Below are 19928 nucleotides of genomic sequence, written 5' to 3'. Positions count from 1 at the left end.
ACGACTACAAGATTAATTTATGGATCATCCTTTATGAAATGTGACCTCAATTTTTTTTTTTTAACCCCAAAAACATCTCAGCCATGAACATCCAGTAGCTGATGTGATAGGAGTCATGCACATAGAAGACAAAACCTCAAAGAATCCAAAACGACGATGTGATTCAGTTTTGCCCTTCTAGCAGGGGTGTGGAGCATTACCTCACCACTGGTCCTGGTCCACACACCATTAGTCACAGTCTCGTCAAGAACATATGTTACATTATACTAAGTACTACTTTACAAAAATACTTAACCTCAAAATTTCATTCATATATATGAAAACTGAAAAGTCACTCAATCACAGCTATGCATAAATAAAAATTTATTTTTAAAATAAAATGCATTTTTTACAGTCTAAAAACAGCAGGCCATGCACTGCTATTTCGGACATCTGGAGGCAAACAAAACATGTTATTGGAGGGTGAGAAACTTTAAGCTTTATTAATGGCAATTTGTCTCAAACTCCAGACTTTAAAGAGGACTGCCTTCATTTTTTTTTTTTTGATTCATATATACAAAAACAAACCACAGCTTGAGAAAGTGAAGTTTTGCCAAAGAATTCTTCATTATGATACTCAAAAAGTGTAACAAAACTGGATTGTTGCTGTGAAACATGCATATATTTAAGTGGAAAAAAAAAATTTAAAGAATAAAGCAAAAACCTTAATTTAAAAGCCCTTATTTTTATAACAATGCTTAAGAGGATTTAGCAAAATTTTGCTTTCCTTCACCTGGAGTTTGAGACTAATAAGTATATGTTGTACAGTATAAATTTTTTAGCATTTCCAGGCAGAATTATTAATACTACAGTTTAAAGATGGCTTTTTTGATGCAGGTTGGGTATGTTTGGAAAAAGGCAACATTGACATAACTGTACAATTCTATAAAACCTGTGTTTTTTACATTAGTTACAAAAACTTCATTTGCATTCCTTCATACTAAGGAAAAAAGAAACAGACTTTGCATATTCTTAAAACCTGGTGACCTATTATCAGTGTGTAAAAATAACATTTTATTGAATAATACTATATGGTGAACGATAATACAAGAAGCAAGGCAGCCAAACGAAGGGAAACTCATCTTGACTCAACACTACATAAAGTAGTAGTTTAGGTTCACGGTGTAGCACTGGAAATGCAGCAGAGGGAAAAACGAAGATACAGTTAAGTCACAGGCGAGATGGAGATGGGTATCGATATCAGGGCTTCTAACCCTAGCTAACACAAACTTATCTGCTCACATCAAGTGTGGGAACCAAAGTTCCACTTCCAACTCATCAAACCCTGGGAGACAGAAAACTGGTTAAACTAAGGTATAAGGCCATGAGATTGCCTGAGGTTAAGAAAACAAATTTTTTTAAAAATTAGCATTTTAGCATTTAACTTCATAAACGGAGGTCTTCCTGTACCAATACTTCATTCTCCATTAAAGTGTTCTGAAACAGCTTACTTGCAAATTAAACTTCATTACATTATCGAAGTGCTACAAAATTACTTCATATTAACTGGAGAAAAACAATCCTTCATCCAAAGGCTGAAACTAATCTTCATAATTTTGACCTGCCTCACCAATAATACTATTATTCTTAGTTGACATTTAAGGTGCATGTCAACCTAGATATGTTCATGCACAATTTGGGAAGGGTGTTACATATGCTCACCAGAGAACCATAAATTCACCGGAGGAAGTGAGATCATTTTACGATTGTGAATCACTTGGAAACAGTCAGAAAACATCCAAACAAATTAGCACGGGGCAGAAAGGTGGCAAAGGTATTTAAAAGTTAGACAAATAAATAAATCAACATCTTATTAAATGTGTTTCTGGCTGGACGTAAGCACAAAGAGTACAGGGTTATTAAAGCTGATATAAAATAAGATCAAGGGTTTTTGGGGAAGAAACAGACTCTTGAAGAACATGGGAACTGACTGATCCACTTACTGATAGAAAGACAAAACATGCATTAAGGTCCTTCCAAAATTCAAAACCCATAACTGGGAAAGCACTGAGCAGGGCCTTCTGGATGACTGGTTCCTGGCTGAAGTAAACTTACAAAGGGAAATATGGCTTCCCCACTGTTCTTGAGTCTGAACTGCATAGGCAGATTAGTGTTATGTGCTCAACAACATGAACACAGAGGTTTTTTTTTTTTTAAAGGAAAAAAAAAAAAAGCATACACCTAAACCAATAGTAACCCTCCTGCACCAAACAGAGAATATCAGACCCAGCCGCTGGTCAGCTTGTAGAACATTTCCTCATCCAAACTTTCATTCTGGTCCTTGGCACGTGTGGAAAGGAAGATGTAACCCCCGATGAACTCATGCACCACCTTGCAGTCTACCTCTGCGCAGACGAACGACAGGCTCGGCTCATCTGCAAATTCCACCGTGACCTGCAGATCAGGTGAGTACATGTTAGGATTTACAATACTGACTACAATCACAGACTGTACTTAATATTACAATCCATTAACAAATAGCTGAGAAAACCACTACATGTGTAAATACATTTGTATATCTGCCAACTCCAGTGAAAATCTTCAGTGGTAAAATTTTCACATGAAAGTGTACTTAAAATTTACTCAATACAAGCACTAGGGTACCATTTTTATTTCCCAGTTAACATTCCACTGCTTCATGTTGCTGAACCTCCAGGTCTTAATGGCATCTCCAGTGCTGGCATCCATACGAATTAGTCTGTTGTATGTGATACCAATTAGCTCATCCTTCTTCCCACCGTGAAATCTGTGTGCAACAAGAAAGATCATTTCAGAGGTCTGCATTACCAAGTTATTAAAAATCCTAAATTCTGAAAGTTATCATAATAATAAAAAAAAAATCTTTAAACTGCCATGGGAAAGTGTATATTTTGATCCCATTTCAAATAAGAAGTTCCATTATATCACCAAATAGTAAATGTTTTTTCTATTTTACATTACTTCATTTAGCAGAAGCTTTTCTCGAAAGCGACTTCCAATGAACTATGTAGTGTTACCAGTCCACACACCTTATTCACCGCGGTGACTTACTCTGCTAGATTCACTACTTACACTGGGTCACTCATCCATACATCAGTGGAACACACACTATCACTCACAATATGGATGAACCTGAACAGCATGTCTTTGGACTGTGGGAGGAAACCAGAGCACCCACAGGAAACCCACAAAGGCATGGGTAGAACATGCAAACTCCACAGAGTGAGCAGGGATCGAACCCATGTCCTCTTGCACCACCCAGGTGCTGAGAGACAGCAGCACTACTTGCTGTGCCACCATGCCACCCACATGTATGTAGCTACATGAGAAAAAAGCTCAGCATTTGCTGTACACATCCATCTTAATGGTGCCAGAGCTATTTAAGCCTTAAAGTGAAGAGATAGCAGGCAGGAAGCCACAATGTTAAGGGGGGGGAGGAGAAGAGAGGGGAGGAGAGAAAAAGGGAAAAAAAAAAAAAAAAAATAATCAAAGAACACTCCAGAGATGGGGCTTACCTGGCCAAAAAGTGTGTGATTCCAAACTCTGGCAGGGACTGCCACGCTTGAATAAAGCGCATCTTGGCCTCAATCAGACTCATCTGGGCTACATTCTGGTGTGCCTCCAGGATCCGGGCTGTGATCTGTTTTATTAAACAAAAAATTAGACAGGCAAGTCAAAAGTGTCACTTCAGTATTCAAGGTCTTCCCCAGATCTCAGATTACATGTGTGTTGCAAAGAGTGCTGCATAAACAATCCACACATGGCATCCTAGAGATAAAACAGTGCAGAAAGTGTACACACTCCTGTGCAACAGCTCATTGGTGCCATATTTTAAATAATCTGAAAGGACAGCATTCATGCCACAGTGATTTACAATATTAAGGATTGCCTTACACAACATCATTAAGTGAAACAAAGCAGAAAAAAAAACAAGATTTTGCAAACTTAGTTCATCCTAGCAACTCAGTTACTTGGTTAAACTGTTTGCAAAATAATAGATAGGAACACCTTAAGCAAAGCACAAAACAGGCAAGCATTTCAATTAGCCAGTTTGTAGTATAACCTGAAACCTACTGAGCATACATGATACTGCTCTGACATTGGAGCACCGACTAAATAATAATCATTTTAATTTTACAAAACAGAACAAGTCACAACACATTCAAGTAATAAAGAGAAGGCATTGTTTTGTTCACATGTTGGCAGATCTTGGAACAGATATGATTTTGTCTACCTAAAGTAGAAGGGAAGCGGTTTCTGTTGCATTGTGAAGGAGATCACAATAATGTTTTTATTAACAAGATTAGTTAATGTACAAAGATCCCCACGCATCCCTGCCTGTGCACATCAAGTACTTTTCCCTTCCTTTTGTTTCACTGAATTCTCTATTAAACAGTTACGCTGAATTTGACGAAATTTAAAAATAGAAGCTAGTGCCACACCCAACAGACAAGCTTCTTGACTTACCAAGTCCCTTACATAGCCTGGCTGAAGAGGGGCAAGGAGAGCAGAGAAAACGGAAAAAGGGAAAGGGTAAAAAGAAATGGAAAAGGCTGTGAGAACAAGGCAATTAAGCAGGGAAAATCATTTCAAAACAAAACGAAAAGAAGGCTAAAAACTAGAACACTAAAGACAAAGCAAATGTAGTGCATTCCAGAAAAGCAGCAAGTCACAGAAAAATGGTTTTTGCTCCAATGATCTTTCATATGCTAAATGGGAATGACTGTCATATTTGTTGACTGATAACTGTGTCCTCGGACTGAATTTTTCATTTCCAAACAGGATGTACACATTTTCATCTGGAGTATTTAATGGAAACATAGTCAAACACATGGGCTACAGCACAGCAGACTATTGGCATACACTTCTAAAGATTCAGTCATTGCTTAAGATTATATTTTGGGCTTAGTTTGTCAACTAATACTAGATTAAAGGTTGATTTTTAAATCAGCCTTTAATCTAGTATTAGTTGACTACACATTGCTGGCTCTATGTAGTTATGTTTCTTTCCACTCGGCGGTGCTGCACACCTAAATATTTTTTACTGTAACTAGCATTTGCAAGTCTACATTTCAAATACTGCACTGTTTAATGTTTGAGAAGCCTGCATTTGCCATGAACTAGTTTAGTTACACACAAAATTCCTGAAGGGCTTCCTTCAGGCTTTGAGTAGCACAGTTCCACCAAGGGAGCTAAGATTGGGGTTTTACTAACCCTAACTTCCTCTATCTGCTTCTCCCACAGCTGGGAAAAGCTGCTGCATTTTCCCAGGCTAATTTCTTGGGCCACATGCCCAAGTGGAACTCATTTCCTGATGTTTCTCACAGCCCTATAGCCATGACCCCTTCTCCTACACCCCAACTTAGATAAATGCATTGATAATGTATTACACTAGTCTGTAGTCAACTGTCTTTGCCTTGTGCCTTTGTTCAAGCGCTCTGTGTCACTGTGTGAAAAGCACGCTCTACAAAAATAAACTGAATGACCTGATGGTCCTTGCCTTCCTGCAAGAAGAAACAGAATCAAACTTCATGTCATCTCTGCTGCCAATGGTGAAAGCTCAAACTTTGCTTAACTTAGCTACCAACACTGAGGAACTAATTACTGCATATGCATGTACAGTGGGTCCCTGACTTACAAATCTGAAGCAAAAAAAGTTTGCAATGGCAAAAAGTATTTAGTATTAAGCATTTTCTATTTATTTTTCTAAAGAGAGCTAGAGTACCGATTCTAAATCACACGTCAAAGCTTCAGACAACGCACCGATGGACAGCGATCAAAGAATAAGCAAATCCGCATTTTTCAAAAAAAAAAAAAAAAAAGTTGCGAAACAGCTGGTGAAAAGTCTGTCAACAGTGCTACAGCTTCTACATCTCCCAGTTGAGCCCATCAGTAAAGTCCTGCCTCTTCATTATCTTCCATCTCCATGCAACACCCAATACCTCTGAACTTGATGTGTATTTTTTTTTTTTAAATTTCTCATAATTGTATTTTTTATTAACACACTTGTATTGGATACTGGTGAATTTCAAGTGATATGGAGAGTTTTATATAAAAAAAAAAAAAAAAAGGAGCTGCAGGTGAGCAAAAAAAACATGCTGGTCTAGTGTTGAGCATGATCCTTTACTGCGGTTACCTACTTATAATGGCTCCTGGCAAGCCAAAATACTCCTGGCAAGAGACTCAGAATGCCCAGAAACCCGCATCAGTCCATGACACCACAGTGTTTCCGTTTGAAAAGCCCTGCTGTTGCCTCCCACCCCACTGTAAACTGTCCAGGCTACTAACATTTACATTAATTCATTAATTCATCCATCCATCCATCCAGACGACACTTTTCTCCAAAGTGGCGTATGGCTCAGAGTAAACAAAAGCGCATTTTACCGACAGGCAGGCAGACGGTTGATTTTTGAAGTAGTCACCTAGTCCAATACCATCATTTTCATGGAGCACATTACATGAGTACCTGAATACAGAACTGATGACAAAGCCCTCATACACTCTGTGTTATACTGATTTAAAAACTGAGTAATCAACTCTTGGTCCCAATATAATCTTCAAGTAGGAGACAAACTATTAAAATTCACACAAAACAATCTAAGCCCTACTGACACTATACCCTAGACCAGTTTCCTCTGACCAACACTTGAACTTCTGCATGTTTTATCATTTACCACTGTCTCAAATACAATGCAGCTTTGTGGAAACTAAGAAAACTGAAGTTCAAAACTCTAAGCCAATTACTGCGGACAACATAAAATTGGCTCAGACTGTCCAGAAAATTATAACAATAGTATATGTTATGAATGAAACATATAGTATTTGCTTTAAGATGCCTTCTTGTGAAGAGTTCTTTTAGATATTCCATACCATGTTTCTGCAGAAAATGGCAAATTTGCATTAAAAGACTTTCTGCAAAGACCATAAAAACCAATCTGATTGTTTGGCAGCATATTTACCTGGAAGCTGGATAAACCAAGATTTAATTCCCCCCCCAACAGTAACATGGTGCACTCACATGAAAACATTCTAAAGATAGAAAAGCATAAAAAAAAAATAAATTACTAGGTTCAAACAATTTTAGCTACTATTTGGAGAGAATGGCTCAAAAACATCTGCTAGTGGAAGATGCTGGCCTCAATCTTTCAGTGTTACCCTTAAATGCTGCAAAAATGCGCAACACAAAAAGGAGCACCTTCAGAGACAACATAGCAATGGTTTGAATAAATTACTACAGTATATTATACATAAAATATGAACAGTTCTGGTTCTTGGTTAAATCAGCTCAGAAGAAACCTTAGCAAATACACGCAGTCTACTCATTACAAATTTTTGAGCAAACATTTGTTTGTAGCAGTGAAAATGTGAATTGGTCAACAATCAGCAGGTAACATGTATTTTAAGACAATTTTTTAAATCTTATATAATTTTAATGTAGTTAGAAGTTAGTAATATTGAAATGAAAAATAGTTTATTATATTTATATCCCAGCTTTCTTGAAAATCTGACCAAGGATTAAATAAAGATGTCAGCATTATGGTTTTGTTCATTTTGACCTAGGAGTAAAAGTGGTTTTACAACGCAGGACAACATTCCGGTCCCAAACGGGTACATAGTTTGAAGAGCCAAGGTATTTGGATCACAGGCTAAAGAATGATGTAAACCTCACAAAGAAAAGTGAGCAAGTAACAAGTTGGGGGGTTGAGGGGGTCATGCATAGAACAGTAAAGGTAACAAAAAGGCATATTTTAGCTGAAGCATTATATGTCAAAGATGTGCCAGCTTTATGACAACACGCCTATTCTAAGTCAGTCTTAAATGCTGCAACCTGTAATATTCCCAAATGTAACATTTGAATCGAGAGCACTGTTATTATTATTAAAAGACCATGACATTCAGTGTGGCTTGATTTTCACTTTCCATTTCAGTCTTTGTAGGCTGCTGTTTTTAGCATACATGCACAGATCAGTTACTGTGCAACTACAGGTTCTAGGTTAGGACGGTACACGTATGCAGTTAAATTGATAAACCACATTTTACATAATGAATCCTTTCACCTTGAAACTACAAAATTTAAAGATTCTCCGCACCTTAAACACCATACTCCTATCCTTTATTCTTACCTGTTTGTTTTTGTACTTTTTGAGATATCTTGGAGATACCAGGCACTCTGGATTCACATCAGTGTTGATAGGTTCAGCAATGAACTGGGGATCAGGGTTCATGTGCTGCATCTTGAGGAAAGACAGGATGTTCTGCACCTCTAGGTTGTAAGAACTGTCTGCCATAGTTTTCCCTTTGGAGGCTAGGCGGCAAGCGGCCATCCAGTGGGCATACTGCTTCTCCTACACACACACACACACACACACACACACACACACACACACACACACACAAAAAAAAAAAAAAGTACATATACTGCATTATTCCAAAAGACATATTAGATGCATTTACTTTCATTCCACATTCATACTCCATTTATCAGTTATTTACAGAATTACACAACAGAAAACGTGGAGGCGTTAAAAACACTAATTTACAATCCTTCCATGATTCCATTTCATTCCCCACACATCCTTTACTCATTTATTATTTTTATCTTGAAGACAAATGTACAAGATTCTGCCCATTTCAGTTGGTTCACCTTGTTCAGAAACTTCAGTACATCTCTGCAGAACACTATGCAGACTCCAATACCACAAAAAAAAAAAAAAAACCCTTAAATACTTCCAGATGAGTCACTCAACAGCATCTGCCAAACCTAGAACTCTACATATATCTTAGAGATAACCCAATACATCAATTTCTGCCATTGTCAGCCTTCAATTTGAAATTGTACAGACTTTCATTTTAAACCTTATTTAGAAATTCAATTAATTATTTTTGCTAAAAAATATTCAGAAAATTAAAAGACTTTTTCCAGCAGGACACACCTTTTTCCCCCCCATATGACAGTGATGTGGTGATAAGGTATTTTGGCCTTTAGCAATAACAGAAAAACTCAATCTTCAAAGAACCACAAAAAAAAAAAAAAAAAAAAAAAAAAAAAAAAGATAAAAACGGAAGACTTGCAGTTCCTTGGTCTTAATACTGGAATTGTTTTGCAGATATTGTCTACAGGGTAAGAAATTCAGGCATTAGGTTAAATTGAGTATATGGGCTTCAGTAAACAAACCAGTGTTACCCACAAATTCCTCATTTCTCCTTAACCCACACAAATATTCTTACAGTAATATTTCAGTGTTTTCCCAACTATATACACCTATGAGGAATCTCCAGATTTCTTTAAACTCCATGCCTGAATTTAAGCTGACAGATCGTTCCAATACCACCAAATTCCCCCTTAACCACTGAGCAGTCTTTTCTGTGGCCATACAAAAAGGTATACAGGCAATCCCCGGGTTATGAACGTCCGAGTTACGTACCGCCTGTAGTTACGAACCAACCCCAGTAAAACCTATTATATTAAAAATTCGAGTTACATACAACAGTCCGTAATAACAAACGAGCGCTAGTTTGTGACACGCATCAAAACATTGTGCATCTACAGAAGTTCCATCAGCTCATGGACCCAATGTAGGACAAAGACTTTGTTCTTTTCAGTTGAACCACAATACTGTTAAGTGTCGCGTGTGTTACTGTATTTGGGTTTAATTTTTCTCTCTCCATTATAAATACTGTAGTGACATTCATCATCTCTTTCTATGCCTATAAATACTGTAGTTACATTTATCAATATTTTTACTGTATTGTTAGATGTTTTCGCATATGTTTCTTTAATGTTTTTTTTATGCATGGAAAGGTACACTATATACACTAAGACAAACATTTGACTGACGTTAGATACAAACTGTACCAAACTTTTCTGACTTGCATACAAATTCGACTTAAAGACAGACTAAGGAATGAAACTTGCTTGTAACCTGGGGACTGCCTGTACATTAATTTGTTATTCCAGAATTAAATTTAGCAACTCAGTTTTGCGTCAATTTCATATACTTTTAGAAGGAAGAAACACACTGCAATGGACTGTCCTCCTGTCCAGCATGCAGCTCCTCAGCTTTGCGCACAATGATTTTGCAATAGGCTCCAGACCACCCTTGACCCTGACCATGACAAAAGCGGTTAACAAAAATGGAGTGAGTTCTACTTTTTAGTAGAACTGTGTAACTATGCAAGAGAAAGTTGGTTCTCTAGCAAGAATTGTACTCATATAAAAGGAAACAAATATAGTATCAGGGAAAAAAAGTCTTAGAGCTGCTGCATAAGATCTGTACTTACAGTGTCACATCGCAACCAGATCTCATTCATGCCATCCGCCACAGGGATTAGCAACTTGATGTTGAATTTCTGACCCGAAATGTTCACATCTGGTGTCACCTCGCATCCTACAAAAGGAAACTGGAGGAAGTTAGAAGAACCGCTCTTTCCAAACAAAATAGATAAATAAGACTATTCAGCCCATTGTCTTTACAGCAAACAGAAATAAGTAAACAAAAGTGTCAGGAATGCTCTTGCCTCGCAGGTTCATCTGGTGAGCTGGGGTTCCATGAGCTTCTTCCCGGCTCTTGTAGCAGGAGATTGTGATATCCTTGAACGTGCACCAGTATTGCTTATAGCCCTTAAGTGTCAGTTTCTTTGGTCTGAAAATGAAGTGTAAACATAAGTCAAATGCTGACACTTGTTGCAATGTAAGCAAAAGTGCTAAAAGTGGGAACTGTTGTCTTTCCTGCCAATTGAGGGTACTAGAACCCGAGTCAGGACATCAGCACACACCCAGTGAAATAAAAGCAAAAAAATGGACACATTTAGTTTTAAGAAAAAAATAAATAAATTTAAAACTGCTTCTATTAAAGGAATGCCCCTAAAATAGCTTCCGAGGACAACTACTATTTTACGAGAATCTTTATAAAAAAAAAAAAAACCTACCTTGCCAGCCTCACAATAATAAAGAAACTGGAACTACATTTCCCTTCAATCCAGGGTGAAATACAACATCTAAATTTAGCTCCTATTTAGACCAGCAGTTTACACTCCAATTATCAGAGAAATTCTATTTGGTCATTGAAATACAGGCAGAAAATTCAGCAAGTTGTTGATGTAATTAAGGTAATAGAACTTATGTATCCTTGGCAGTACAAGTCCCTGGAGGGGACCCAATTGTTCTCTTCAGTTAGAAAGAAGGTGGTTTTAATATAGATCCAAGTCATTTTGGATAAAAAGAGCTGGCTTGAACAAACTCATTTCAACTTACTTGAACACTTTTATATAATCTGCAAGTTCAGGTATGGATGTGATGTCCCCCTAAAAGGAAATAAGTATTACAATCATCTAAGCAAAGAAAATGAAAAGTATTGCACAAGACAAATATCCTGTTCATAGATAAATGTTAGTCAAATGCATTCAACTCTGGAAAAGATGGAGAATTTTTCTACAGTGAAAATTTGCTTATTTTTGACTAGGATTTAGATTAAGTGTATTGCATCATTCAAAGCATGCATTAAACCAAGTATAGCAAACACTTACAAGGATCAATGTACTATAAAACATTTTAGACATTAGTACCAGTGTATTGGATGTCTTTCCTCCCTCCAGTGTGATTTCCAAGTCAGACAAGGCCGCATCTACTTCATCCACTTCCTTCTCACTGTTGTTCATGTGATTGTCTGATGACATGATGGACAGCTTGTTGATGTGGTACTGTTTGTGGGGAGAAATAAAAAAAGGTACATTTTCATACAGATATTTTTCATAGAAAGTAGAAAAACATTGAAGTTAATATTTCCCAAAAAGCTCAAACTTGCAACTTACACTATCCTCATGATTCTGACCACCACTAAAGCATATGACTAAAACATAAAATACAAACCTGTTGACAAATTAATGAGACAATGCAAGAGCTTAAAGAATAAATCAACACCTGCATAGAGAAGAGGGATGTATTTCGGCAAATATGTAGTCAGAAAGCAACACACACACCCGCCCCCCCCCATTCACCAACTATCTTTAAGAGAGCACAATTCTTAAGACCCCTTTCACAATAAGCCGGACAACTGGATGGACACATTTACTGCTCTGCAACATCAGTGCTATAGTTGGACACAGGGTCATTCACAAAATGTTTACTCAACATCCATCTGAAACCAGTCGGGGGGGGGGGAGAAAAAAAAAAAAAGTTAAAGTAGAGGCTTGGTAGTAAAGAAAGCACTCTGGTCGAACCGGTATTGACAAACACCTGATTTACAAAGTCTTACAAAATGACTCATAAATGAGTGCTGCTGTTGACAGATAACTGGGTGGTCTAGCCTAACCCAATTCCCCAGGATGCTATATTTACCAAGAGGGCAGCAGGCGCCCCTGGGTCTCGTCACTCAGCTTTATGAGGGTCTGAAATAGACATCTGCCAAAAGCCAAGGGGGCTCACATCACATCAAAACCTACTTCACACCCCCTTTGTCACCTCTGTTACCTGGCATTCAGAACTGGACTCCAGGGGTCTTGGTGAAAAAGGTCCAACCAGTAAACACTGAATCCAGATATATCAATTCAAAGTTTGAGCACTGAGCTTTAAGTTAAAGATATCTATGCATTTTTACCAACTAAATACACAATATGTAGAAAACCCACCTTTTACAGACCAACCTTTCAAACACATAGTAGAGGGATAAACAGACCTTAAAACCACCACATTTCCCTAAAATCCTGTGTAAGGCAGTACACCTTCTTACCTGCAGGGCAGCAAACATCATCATCTCCTCTTCAGTGCACTCAATTTCCTCCAGCAGAATGGCCCACTTAGCTTGTTCGTAGAGCTGATTCACTCGAATGGCATCATACTGTACAAAGTTGAAAGTCCCATAAACATAACGAATATCTCCCACAGAAATCATAGAACTCAGGAACACAGCTCTTTGGCTGTGCTTAATGTATTACAAATCATGGGGAAAATACCTTTAGAAAAGCATGACAACATAAAAACAACATAAAATTCAAATCACAGAAGTAGTTGAGTATGAGATTTTAAACTACAGCTAGTGAGCATGGAAAACATGCATATCACATTAATGGGCAAAACAATGCCCTGTAGTGCTAGAAAAAAACTAAAATGACAAATTTACCTTGGGATTGAGATCAAAGAAACTGTGGTACTTGAATCGTAGGAGAAGCACATCATTCTCTTTGACATCTTGTTCCATCAGAGATCTTGATGAGTCCAGCCACCTTAAGACACAAGGAACAGACAACCGTTCCAATTCTTCAAAGACAAGAAAAATTCAGATTTACAAACTTTTAGAAAATTCAGTATACACTATAACATCACCTATACTAATTCTGAAAATCCCTAAAACTCACCCCTGATTAATCTTGGCTTTGTCCAGAAAACTCTGAGGTTTGTACAGCTTAACTAAGATATCAGGTGAAGATATTGGTTGACTGACTGCCAGGATGCTTGGATTGCCCTCAGATAGAGGACTGTCCCCAAACCAAGCTGAAGTAGGAGACAGTGGACTTCCATCTCGAGAGTCATAGGTAGGTGTCATGGTCTTGCTATAGAGTCCAGGACTTGAGTAGATGCTCCCTTAAAAAAGAAAAAAAAGTATTTCAACGAAAAACATTGACAAAAAAATAGCAAAATCTGATATTCACACAAATTGCTTTCAGCCTGTGATCAACAGCTGCCAGTTCTGAATGTGCCAACATGGAGATGCAAACTGCTCAATTTACACTCAATTTCCAGAGCGCACACAGCAAATACTCAGCAGTGGCAGTGTATGCACAGTGGCACAGAGCATTTTCAAAAGCTAGCATTTTTTGCTGCTTGCACTTAATTTGAAGGAAAAATGGTTTTACTGATTGCTCCCAATCTTTTCTTATGTAATCAGAAATTTGTGTTACTTTAAAAAGCAGTACTTGCAAAATTTGTCTGCTTGGCATTCATATAAGGCTATTACACACTAATGATACAAAAGGAAAAAGGCATCTGTGACAGCCTAAACAACATCACAACCACCTCAGGTCTAAGAAGCAGTGTTTATCAATACCGTACACAAAAGCCAGGCAAATCTATACTGCAGTGATGTTAAAGCAGTGGGTCTGGAGGGAAAGGAAGTGGTCCAAGGAAAGGTCATGAGAAGAATGGGCAAAGTAGAATCCAAACCCTTAGGGCTTAGGGAGGAGGTCTCTTGTGCTCTTCTAAACACAGAGGGAGGTCAACTAAAGGTCCCCACTCCCAAATGTTGTCAGAGGAATCCCAAATATCTAGCAAAACTGATAAGCTGCAGTCCCAGTTAAAAAGGCCTCCTGTTTACACTATCCTATTTTCATATATATATATATATATATATATATATATATATATTTTTTTTTTTTAAATTACCTTGAAAATATTTCTCTCCAATGCTTGTCCAAACACAGCGGACAGAAAACTTACTGACACCAGACTACTGTGCTGCACGAAACATCCCATATTAGACTGAACACACTAATTTCTCCCCTACATAACCTTAACAGTCAGATTATGCATGTTAAACAGATCTACTCCTACACTCAAGGAGAACATGTGCATTACTCAGGGCAAAGAAATAAGAAACAGTTACAAAAGGGCAGACTGAGAATAAGGCCATAATCCTGTTGGCGTTGTGTCATCTGGAATTGGACCTTACAGTCCCTGCAGTTAAAGTGAGCAGATGTCAGCAACACAAATGCATTGATTGTGAATATAGCTTTCAAACGGAGCAAGCTTAAATACAAACCATATAAAAGGTTATCCACTCTTCATTTCCAGTTAGAAAAGCTGAAAAGTTGTGGGAAATGCAGCTCAACAGGATACCTTACCTTTGACAGGTCCGATGTAAATAACCTCAGAGCCTAGAGCAATGAAGAAAAGGAAAGCAGGGAAAAGGAAAAACAAGGGGACAGATTAAAGAAATCCAAAGACAAAAGTCTGAAGGATAGATGGGTAGGAGAAAGTGTCAAGTAAACTCCCACCGTAGTAATGGGCTGGTGGGTAAAAACGCCATGCTTCCACCGGTATGGAGCGCACAAAAAACCTTGACAACACGATACTGAAATGCTATGGTTTGTCCCATAAAATAGTCACACATAGTGTAGCCAAAACTTTAAGACTCTCTACACCTGAACTGGCAGTCTCTTAATATCACAAAAACAGAATGAGAAAAAACTACAGCAGTCCTTCCAGTTACATCTGCACTGGCCTACATGAGACTCCCAACTCTAAGATACCTAAACTTTGATGAATGAGTCTAGTATGCAATGCTGTGGGCATTCATTTTTACCAAGTGAAATGGATTTCCCCAAAATAACTTTCTCATATCCAGATTACTGCAGAACTTTGGTTCATTAAGAGAAGATTGCTCCCAGGACAGGGTAAGACAGGAACGTCAAAGAAGAACCTCGTTCTTTGCACCAGCATTCCTAGCATCCCATCACAAGCAAACTTTCCATCATTGGCTCTCAACATTAACTCCACTCATCTTCCATGACCCAAGATGACAAAATTTAGATTCTTAATCATAAGAATTAATTGCATACATTTACTAAAACAACTAATTGGAACTTTTTAAAAGCATAATTCCCCCAAAAAAAAAAAAAAGTTTTGTCCCCTTGGACAGTTTTAAGAGTATGAGCACAAAAAGCTGAAGTTTATTTAATGATAAAGCCTTTGGAAACAACAGAATTTGCTATTGTAACAGTCCCCCCCCCCCACAGTACAACTTGCTTTTCACGCCATCTCAAACACCCTAACTATAATCCCCTCATGAAAAATCACCAATAAGTGAAAAAAGGAACGAACAAACAAGCTGGACCAATCACTTGAACAGTACCTTTGGCCCTAGTCACCCCCCCAAGTAGCAGTCAGATCCACAGGACGCCCTTGCCTGTGGGACGCCTAGTCTGAGAAGGAGGGGTAGGGCTGGTGAGGGACAATAAGCCCCATTCATGATGAATTTGCAACGACGGCAGCTGTGATATGAAGCTGGTATGCTTCTCCGGTCTGTTTACTTCATTGTAGACGAGTAAGGCGGATCTCCATCTGGTTCAGCTTAAAATGGCAGCATTGACCAGATATGTGAGGAATCCAGATCATTCACTCCCCTCAGCCAAACAGTACGCAATGCACTGAAATATTGCACAAGTGCAAAACACATTTTTACATTTCATATATGAACTTTATCTGACTACTCAACTATATTCTTGGAGAACAAAAAATTTCATGGCAAATCAGCCTTGTATTTGTCTGAAAGAGTGCCCAGGGCACAAGTTACGGGCTGCAGAGAGGGGATCCAGGTCACTTTGCACAACAGTACCTGATCCAGGAGTAAGCAGCGGTCCTTCCAACTCTAGAGCCTCTTCTTCAGTTTCCTCAAGCTTTTTCTTCTTTTTCTTGGAGTCCCGTGGCTTACGTAGGAGAGAGAGCTCCTCAGGGTGGCGGATATCTGGAACGATGAGTCACCATGTTAAAATTAAAATCCTAAACCCGGAGAAGTGGCCAATACAGCATGGACTTTTTCTTTGTCCATGTTTAAAGTGTGGTATTGTGTGGTGTCACATCTAGTGATTTGGTGAAATATAAAGGATGCGTTTTACAGAGCTCATTGTCAGAAGGGAGACCTCAGAATACTGCTCACCAACAACAATCAGAAAGCATGAAAAGGGGTGGAACCAAGCAGCTGTATGCTCTGGAAGAAAATCTAAATCAAAAATTCTCAGTCTTTTCTCTTGACTAATAAGAAGAATAGTTTAAAATTCTTATTACATGTACTGTCAACACCCACACCATTTAGTCTCCTTTTTCATCAATATCATTCAAGACAACTCCAACTCCTTCATTTTTTCCATGACAGAAAAGTGCACAAGTCAGAGAAAATGAGTAAGGAAAAGAGGCTGGACTTCTTGGCTTGGCAAAAGCTGCTTGTTTAGTTTGTGTTACTAAAGCAAAAGCATTCCAGGGGTTTTAAGGACTACCAGATGGTAGCCCTCCCACTCCCTCTGTTCATTGCACTGGAGCACAACCACTCTTCCCATATAGAGCAATACAAGCCAAGCCCCTTGCAAAGCCTTGCTGTGCACAGCAGGGGCACGCAGCAGACCTACGAGGAGGGCCATGAGGGGCTGGAAAAGGGAGCAAACAGCCTGGGAGGAGCCCAATGAGACGCCTCCACAGCATGAAACTGTTCCAGTGCTCCTGCCTCACCCTTCCAAAACCATGAGTTCACTTTAGTTCACTGCATGAACACGCTGGAGAAAATTAACAGCCAACATGTTATGTACTCTTGGTGTCTAAGGTCTCCAAACAGCAAGCAGTCCTTCCCCCATCTGGTGACATCTAAGTGGTGTGAGGACGAGAGACAAAGCACTGTTCAATCAATCACATTAAACGGAGACACAGAATGCAGGACAGATAAAAGGCAGGAACAGTCCTGATGTAGTCTGCTACTGCCATTAGAGAGGCTAATGGGAAAATGGCACTGGCAGTTCTGGTAGATGCAGCTTAACTAAGAAAGTATTGAAAGCTAGGTTTCCTGGGAAACTGTAACATCAGCATTGACCATCACTTTACATAAAAAGCATTTAGACATCAAGATAATGCTTTCCCAGGTAAGATCTGTCTTATTTGTGTGCTCATGAATTCATTAAGCGGCACTGAAAGGGGGGGAAAAAAAAATCCCTTCAAGTTTACTTTCTCTGAACTCATCTCTTTGGGGGGAGGGGGGCAGTTTTAACCTCATTTCACTTATTAACACAAAAATTTATCAGGGTTTGGTTCTGAAAAAGTCTCAGATAACTCTAGTATACATAAGAAGTATAAGTGCTTAAACAGTATAAGTAAAGCTGTTTAACTTCCAAAAAAGGTGACCAATTCATCTCACATACTTGCTGAGTTGGCCCTTCTATTGCTCATATACACAGAAACCAGACACAAACTGTAAACAACGCTGAAGCCAGCAAAATTAATTTTATATTAAAATGGAATTACAGATCAGTCATTGTTCACTTCTTCTAGGATGCACCTGTACTGTGCCAGACAATCCATGTATATACAGAATTCATACACATCAGGGGTAGCAGACATGTGGTAGCAGCGTAAACAAAAATTATTTTAAGCAGAAGGTCAATTGTCAAAACTCTATTCAACCTTGAATAAGGGAGATTGGAGGGGACAAAAAAAAAAAAAAAATTGTTAAAAACAAAACTAAAACTTGCAAGTCACACACAAGCAACTTGAAGCAACCTAAACATGTTTACTCTTCCAAACCAAACCACAAACTCTCCAGTTATCTGCCTACCTATGCAATGTTTCAGTTTAAGAGCCAAAATTGCAACTATCCAACTGTGATTATTCTTAAACATTCTAGTTTTGTTTGACACAGAGAAACTACAAAGGTTTTAAATTGCTTATCAAGAAGGGAAGTAAACTATTTAAATGTGACTGTTTATATAATAATCATTCATTTCATCCTATTACTGTCCTCTACAAGAAACCAATTATTTTAATATTTTATGAATATCAAGCCATAGTATGAGCAAAACCAAATATTGACCCAAATACAAAGGATAACTGCAACATAACTGCTGCACATAAATATTAGCAAAAATTTCAAAACTGTGTGGTCCATTTAAGGTGAGTGCAAAAAGTTAATTTTGAATGGATTTCAGATGTGCCAGACAAACTACCGGCCCCCCTTATTTCAATGCATCGAGAACAGAACAGTGTGTCACTGCAGGAGGAGAAATTTCAAGACCTCCTCTATAACAGGAAGCAGCTACTGCATGACCAAATAATTCAATATGGCTGGAGAAATGGCATCTCCTAGGGAAGGGGTGGGGGGGGATCAAGTCTTTCCAGGCAATGAAAAGGGGAAAAAGAACAATTCAGCTGCCAAGAGGATTCAGAATCCTGTCTGGAGCTGAAGCCAAATGGACAAGAAAGGAAAACTGTCTCCCAATTCTATTTCCAAAATCACAAAGGAGGGGGACTGCAGGAAATTCTTTGGTAGTCACCAATATTTTCAAAATATTTTATTTTTAGTGGAGATAAAGGTCACCACTTCAACTGTATGAGTGTGATTGTCAAGTTAATATGTAGTCTTTGCCCTTTCTAATTATGCAAAAATGAAATTACACTAAGAATGCCAAGACATCTCTTGAACTAACACCTCATGACCTCCCCTCAGTCACTGTGACTAAGACCAAGACACAATTTTGTGTCTTGAACATGAAGGTATACGGACATTTTTATTCATCACGTTAAAAATACTCTGTGCAGAAGAGAAAAAAAAAGGTTGAGAGAATGGAAAATAATTTGAACTGTACTCTCTCCTATTTTAAAAACACCCAAATACAGAGGTTTGAGAAGCAAACGCCCAAAGGAAAAAGGCTCTGGTGGCAGTCAAAACTAACAAAGAGCCGCAAGTACATACTAACAGGTACTGAGCGTAACTCGTCAAAATGTACGTTTCAATAAAGAGCATATACAGGACATACTCTTACTTTCCGTTTCAGGATTAAATACAGCTGTTAGTGTAGTGGTTAGAGCTGCTGCCTTTGGATCCAGAGATCACAGGTTCGATCTCCCGCTGTAGTACCCTTGAGAAAGGTAGTTACTCGAAATTGCTCCAGTAAAATTACCCAGCTGTATAAATGGGTAAATAATTGTAAGTAGCTGAACATTGCAAGCCACTTTGGAGAAAAGTGTCAGCTAAATGAATAAATATAAATAAGGCATTCTGCAATAGTGACTGTGGTATATTTCCATCATAACATGGAAGCAGTAGTTTTAAAAAAGGACTGAGACCAGCGCGCGCGCGCACACACACACACACACACACACACACACACACACACACAGAGCAGCAATGGTACCTCCTAGGTAGCTATTTTAGAGTCAT

The 19928-nt window shown here is 38.4% G+C and overlaps 1 protein-coding gene across 4 annotated transcripts in view; it reads right to left on the bottom strand.

The window, feature by feature from the left end:
• Positions 1 to 455: 455 nt before the first annotated feature.
• fermt2 (FERM domain containing kindlin 2) overlaps positions 456 to 19928 on the bottom strand; it is a 33980-nt gene continuing 14507 nt past the window's right edge. Inside the window, exons 4-17 of one of the 4 annotated variants that reach the window (XM_018727623.2) lie at positions 16347 to 16475; positions 14854 to 14886; positions 13372 to 13597; positions 13137 to 13239; positions 12747 to 12854; positions 11584 to 11718; positions 11273 to 11322; positions 10537 to 10661; positions 10300 to 10406; positions 8142 to 8363; positions 4486 to 4506; positions 3534 to 3658; positions 2644 to 2785; positions 456 to 2433 (exon numbers count right to left, since the gene is read on the bottom strand). In XM_018727623.2, coding sequence (XP_018583139.1) covers positions 2260 to 2433; positions 2644 to 2785; positions 3534 to 3658; positions 4486 to 4506; positions 8142 to 8363; positions 10300 to 10406; positions 10537 to 10661; positions 11273 to 11322; positions 11584 to 11718; positions 12747 to 12854; positions 13137 to 13239; positions 13372 to 13597; positions 14854 to 14886; positions 16347 to 16475 — 1700 coding nt within the window. In that variant the 3' untranslated portion in view covers positions 456 to 2259. The remainder of the gene's footprint in view (positions 2434 to 2643; positions 2786 to 3533; positions 3659 to 4485; positions 4507 to 8141; positions 8364 to 10299; positions 10407 to 10536; positions 10662 to 11272; positions 11323 to 11583; positions 11719 to 12746; positions 12855 to 13136; positions 13240 to 13371; positions 13598 to 14853; positions 14887 to 16346; positions 16476 to 19928) is intronic. The other 3 variants (XM_018727625.2, XM_018727626.2, XM_018727627.2) reach the window with 3 other exon arrangements.

Source organism: Scleropages formosus, chromosome 15 (assembly GCF_900964775.1).
Source record: "Scleropages formosus chromosome 15, fSclFor1.1, whole genome shotgun sequence".
Taxonomy (NCBI): domain Eukaryota; kingdom Metazoa; phylum Chordata; class Actinopteri; order Osteoglossiformes; family Osteoglossidae; genus Scleropages; species Scleropages formosus.
Note: the sequence above shows the minus strand (reverse complement) of the source record. Positions and strands in the feature narration are given on the sequence as shown.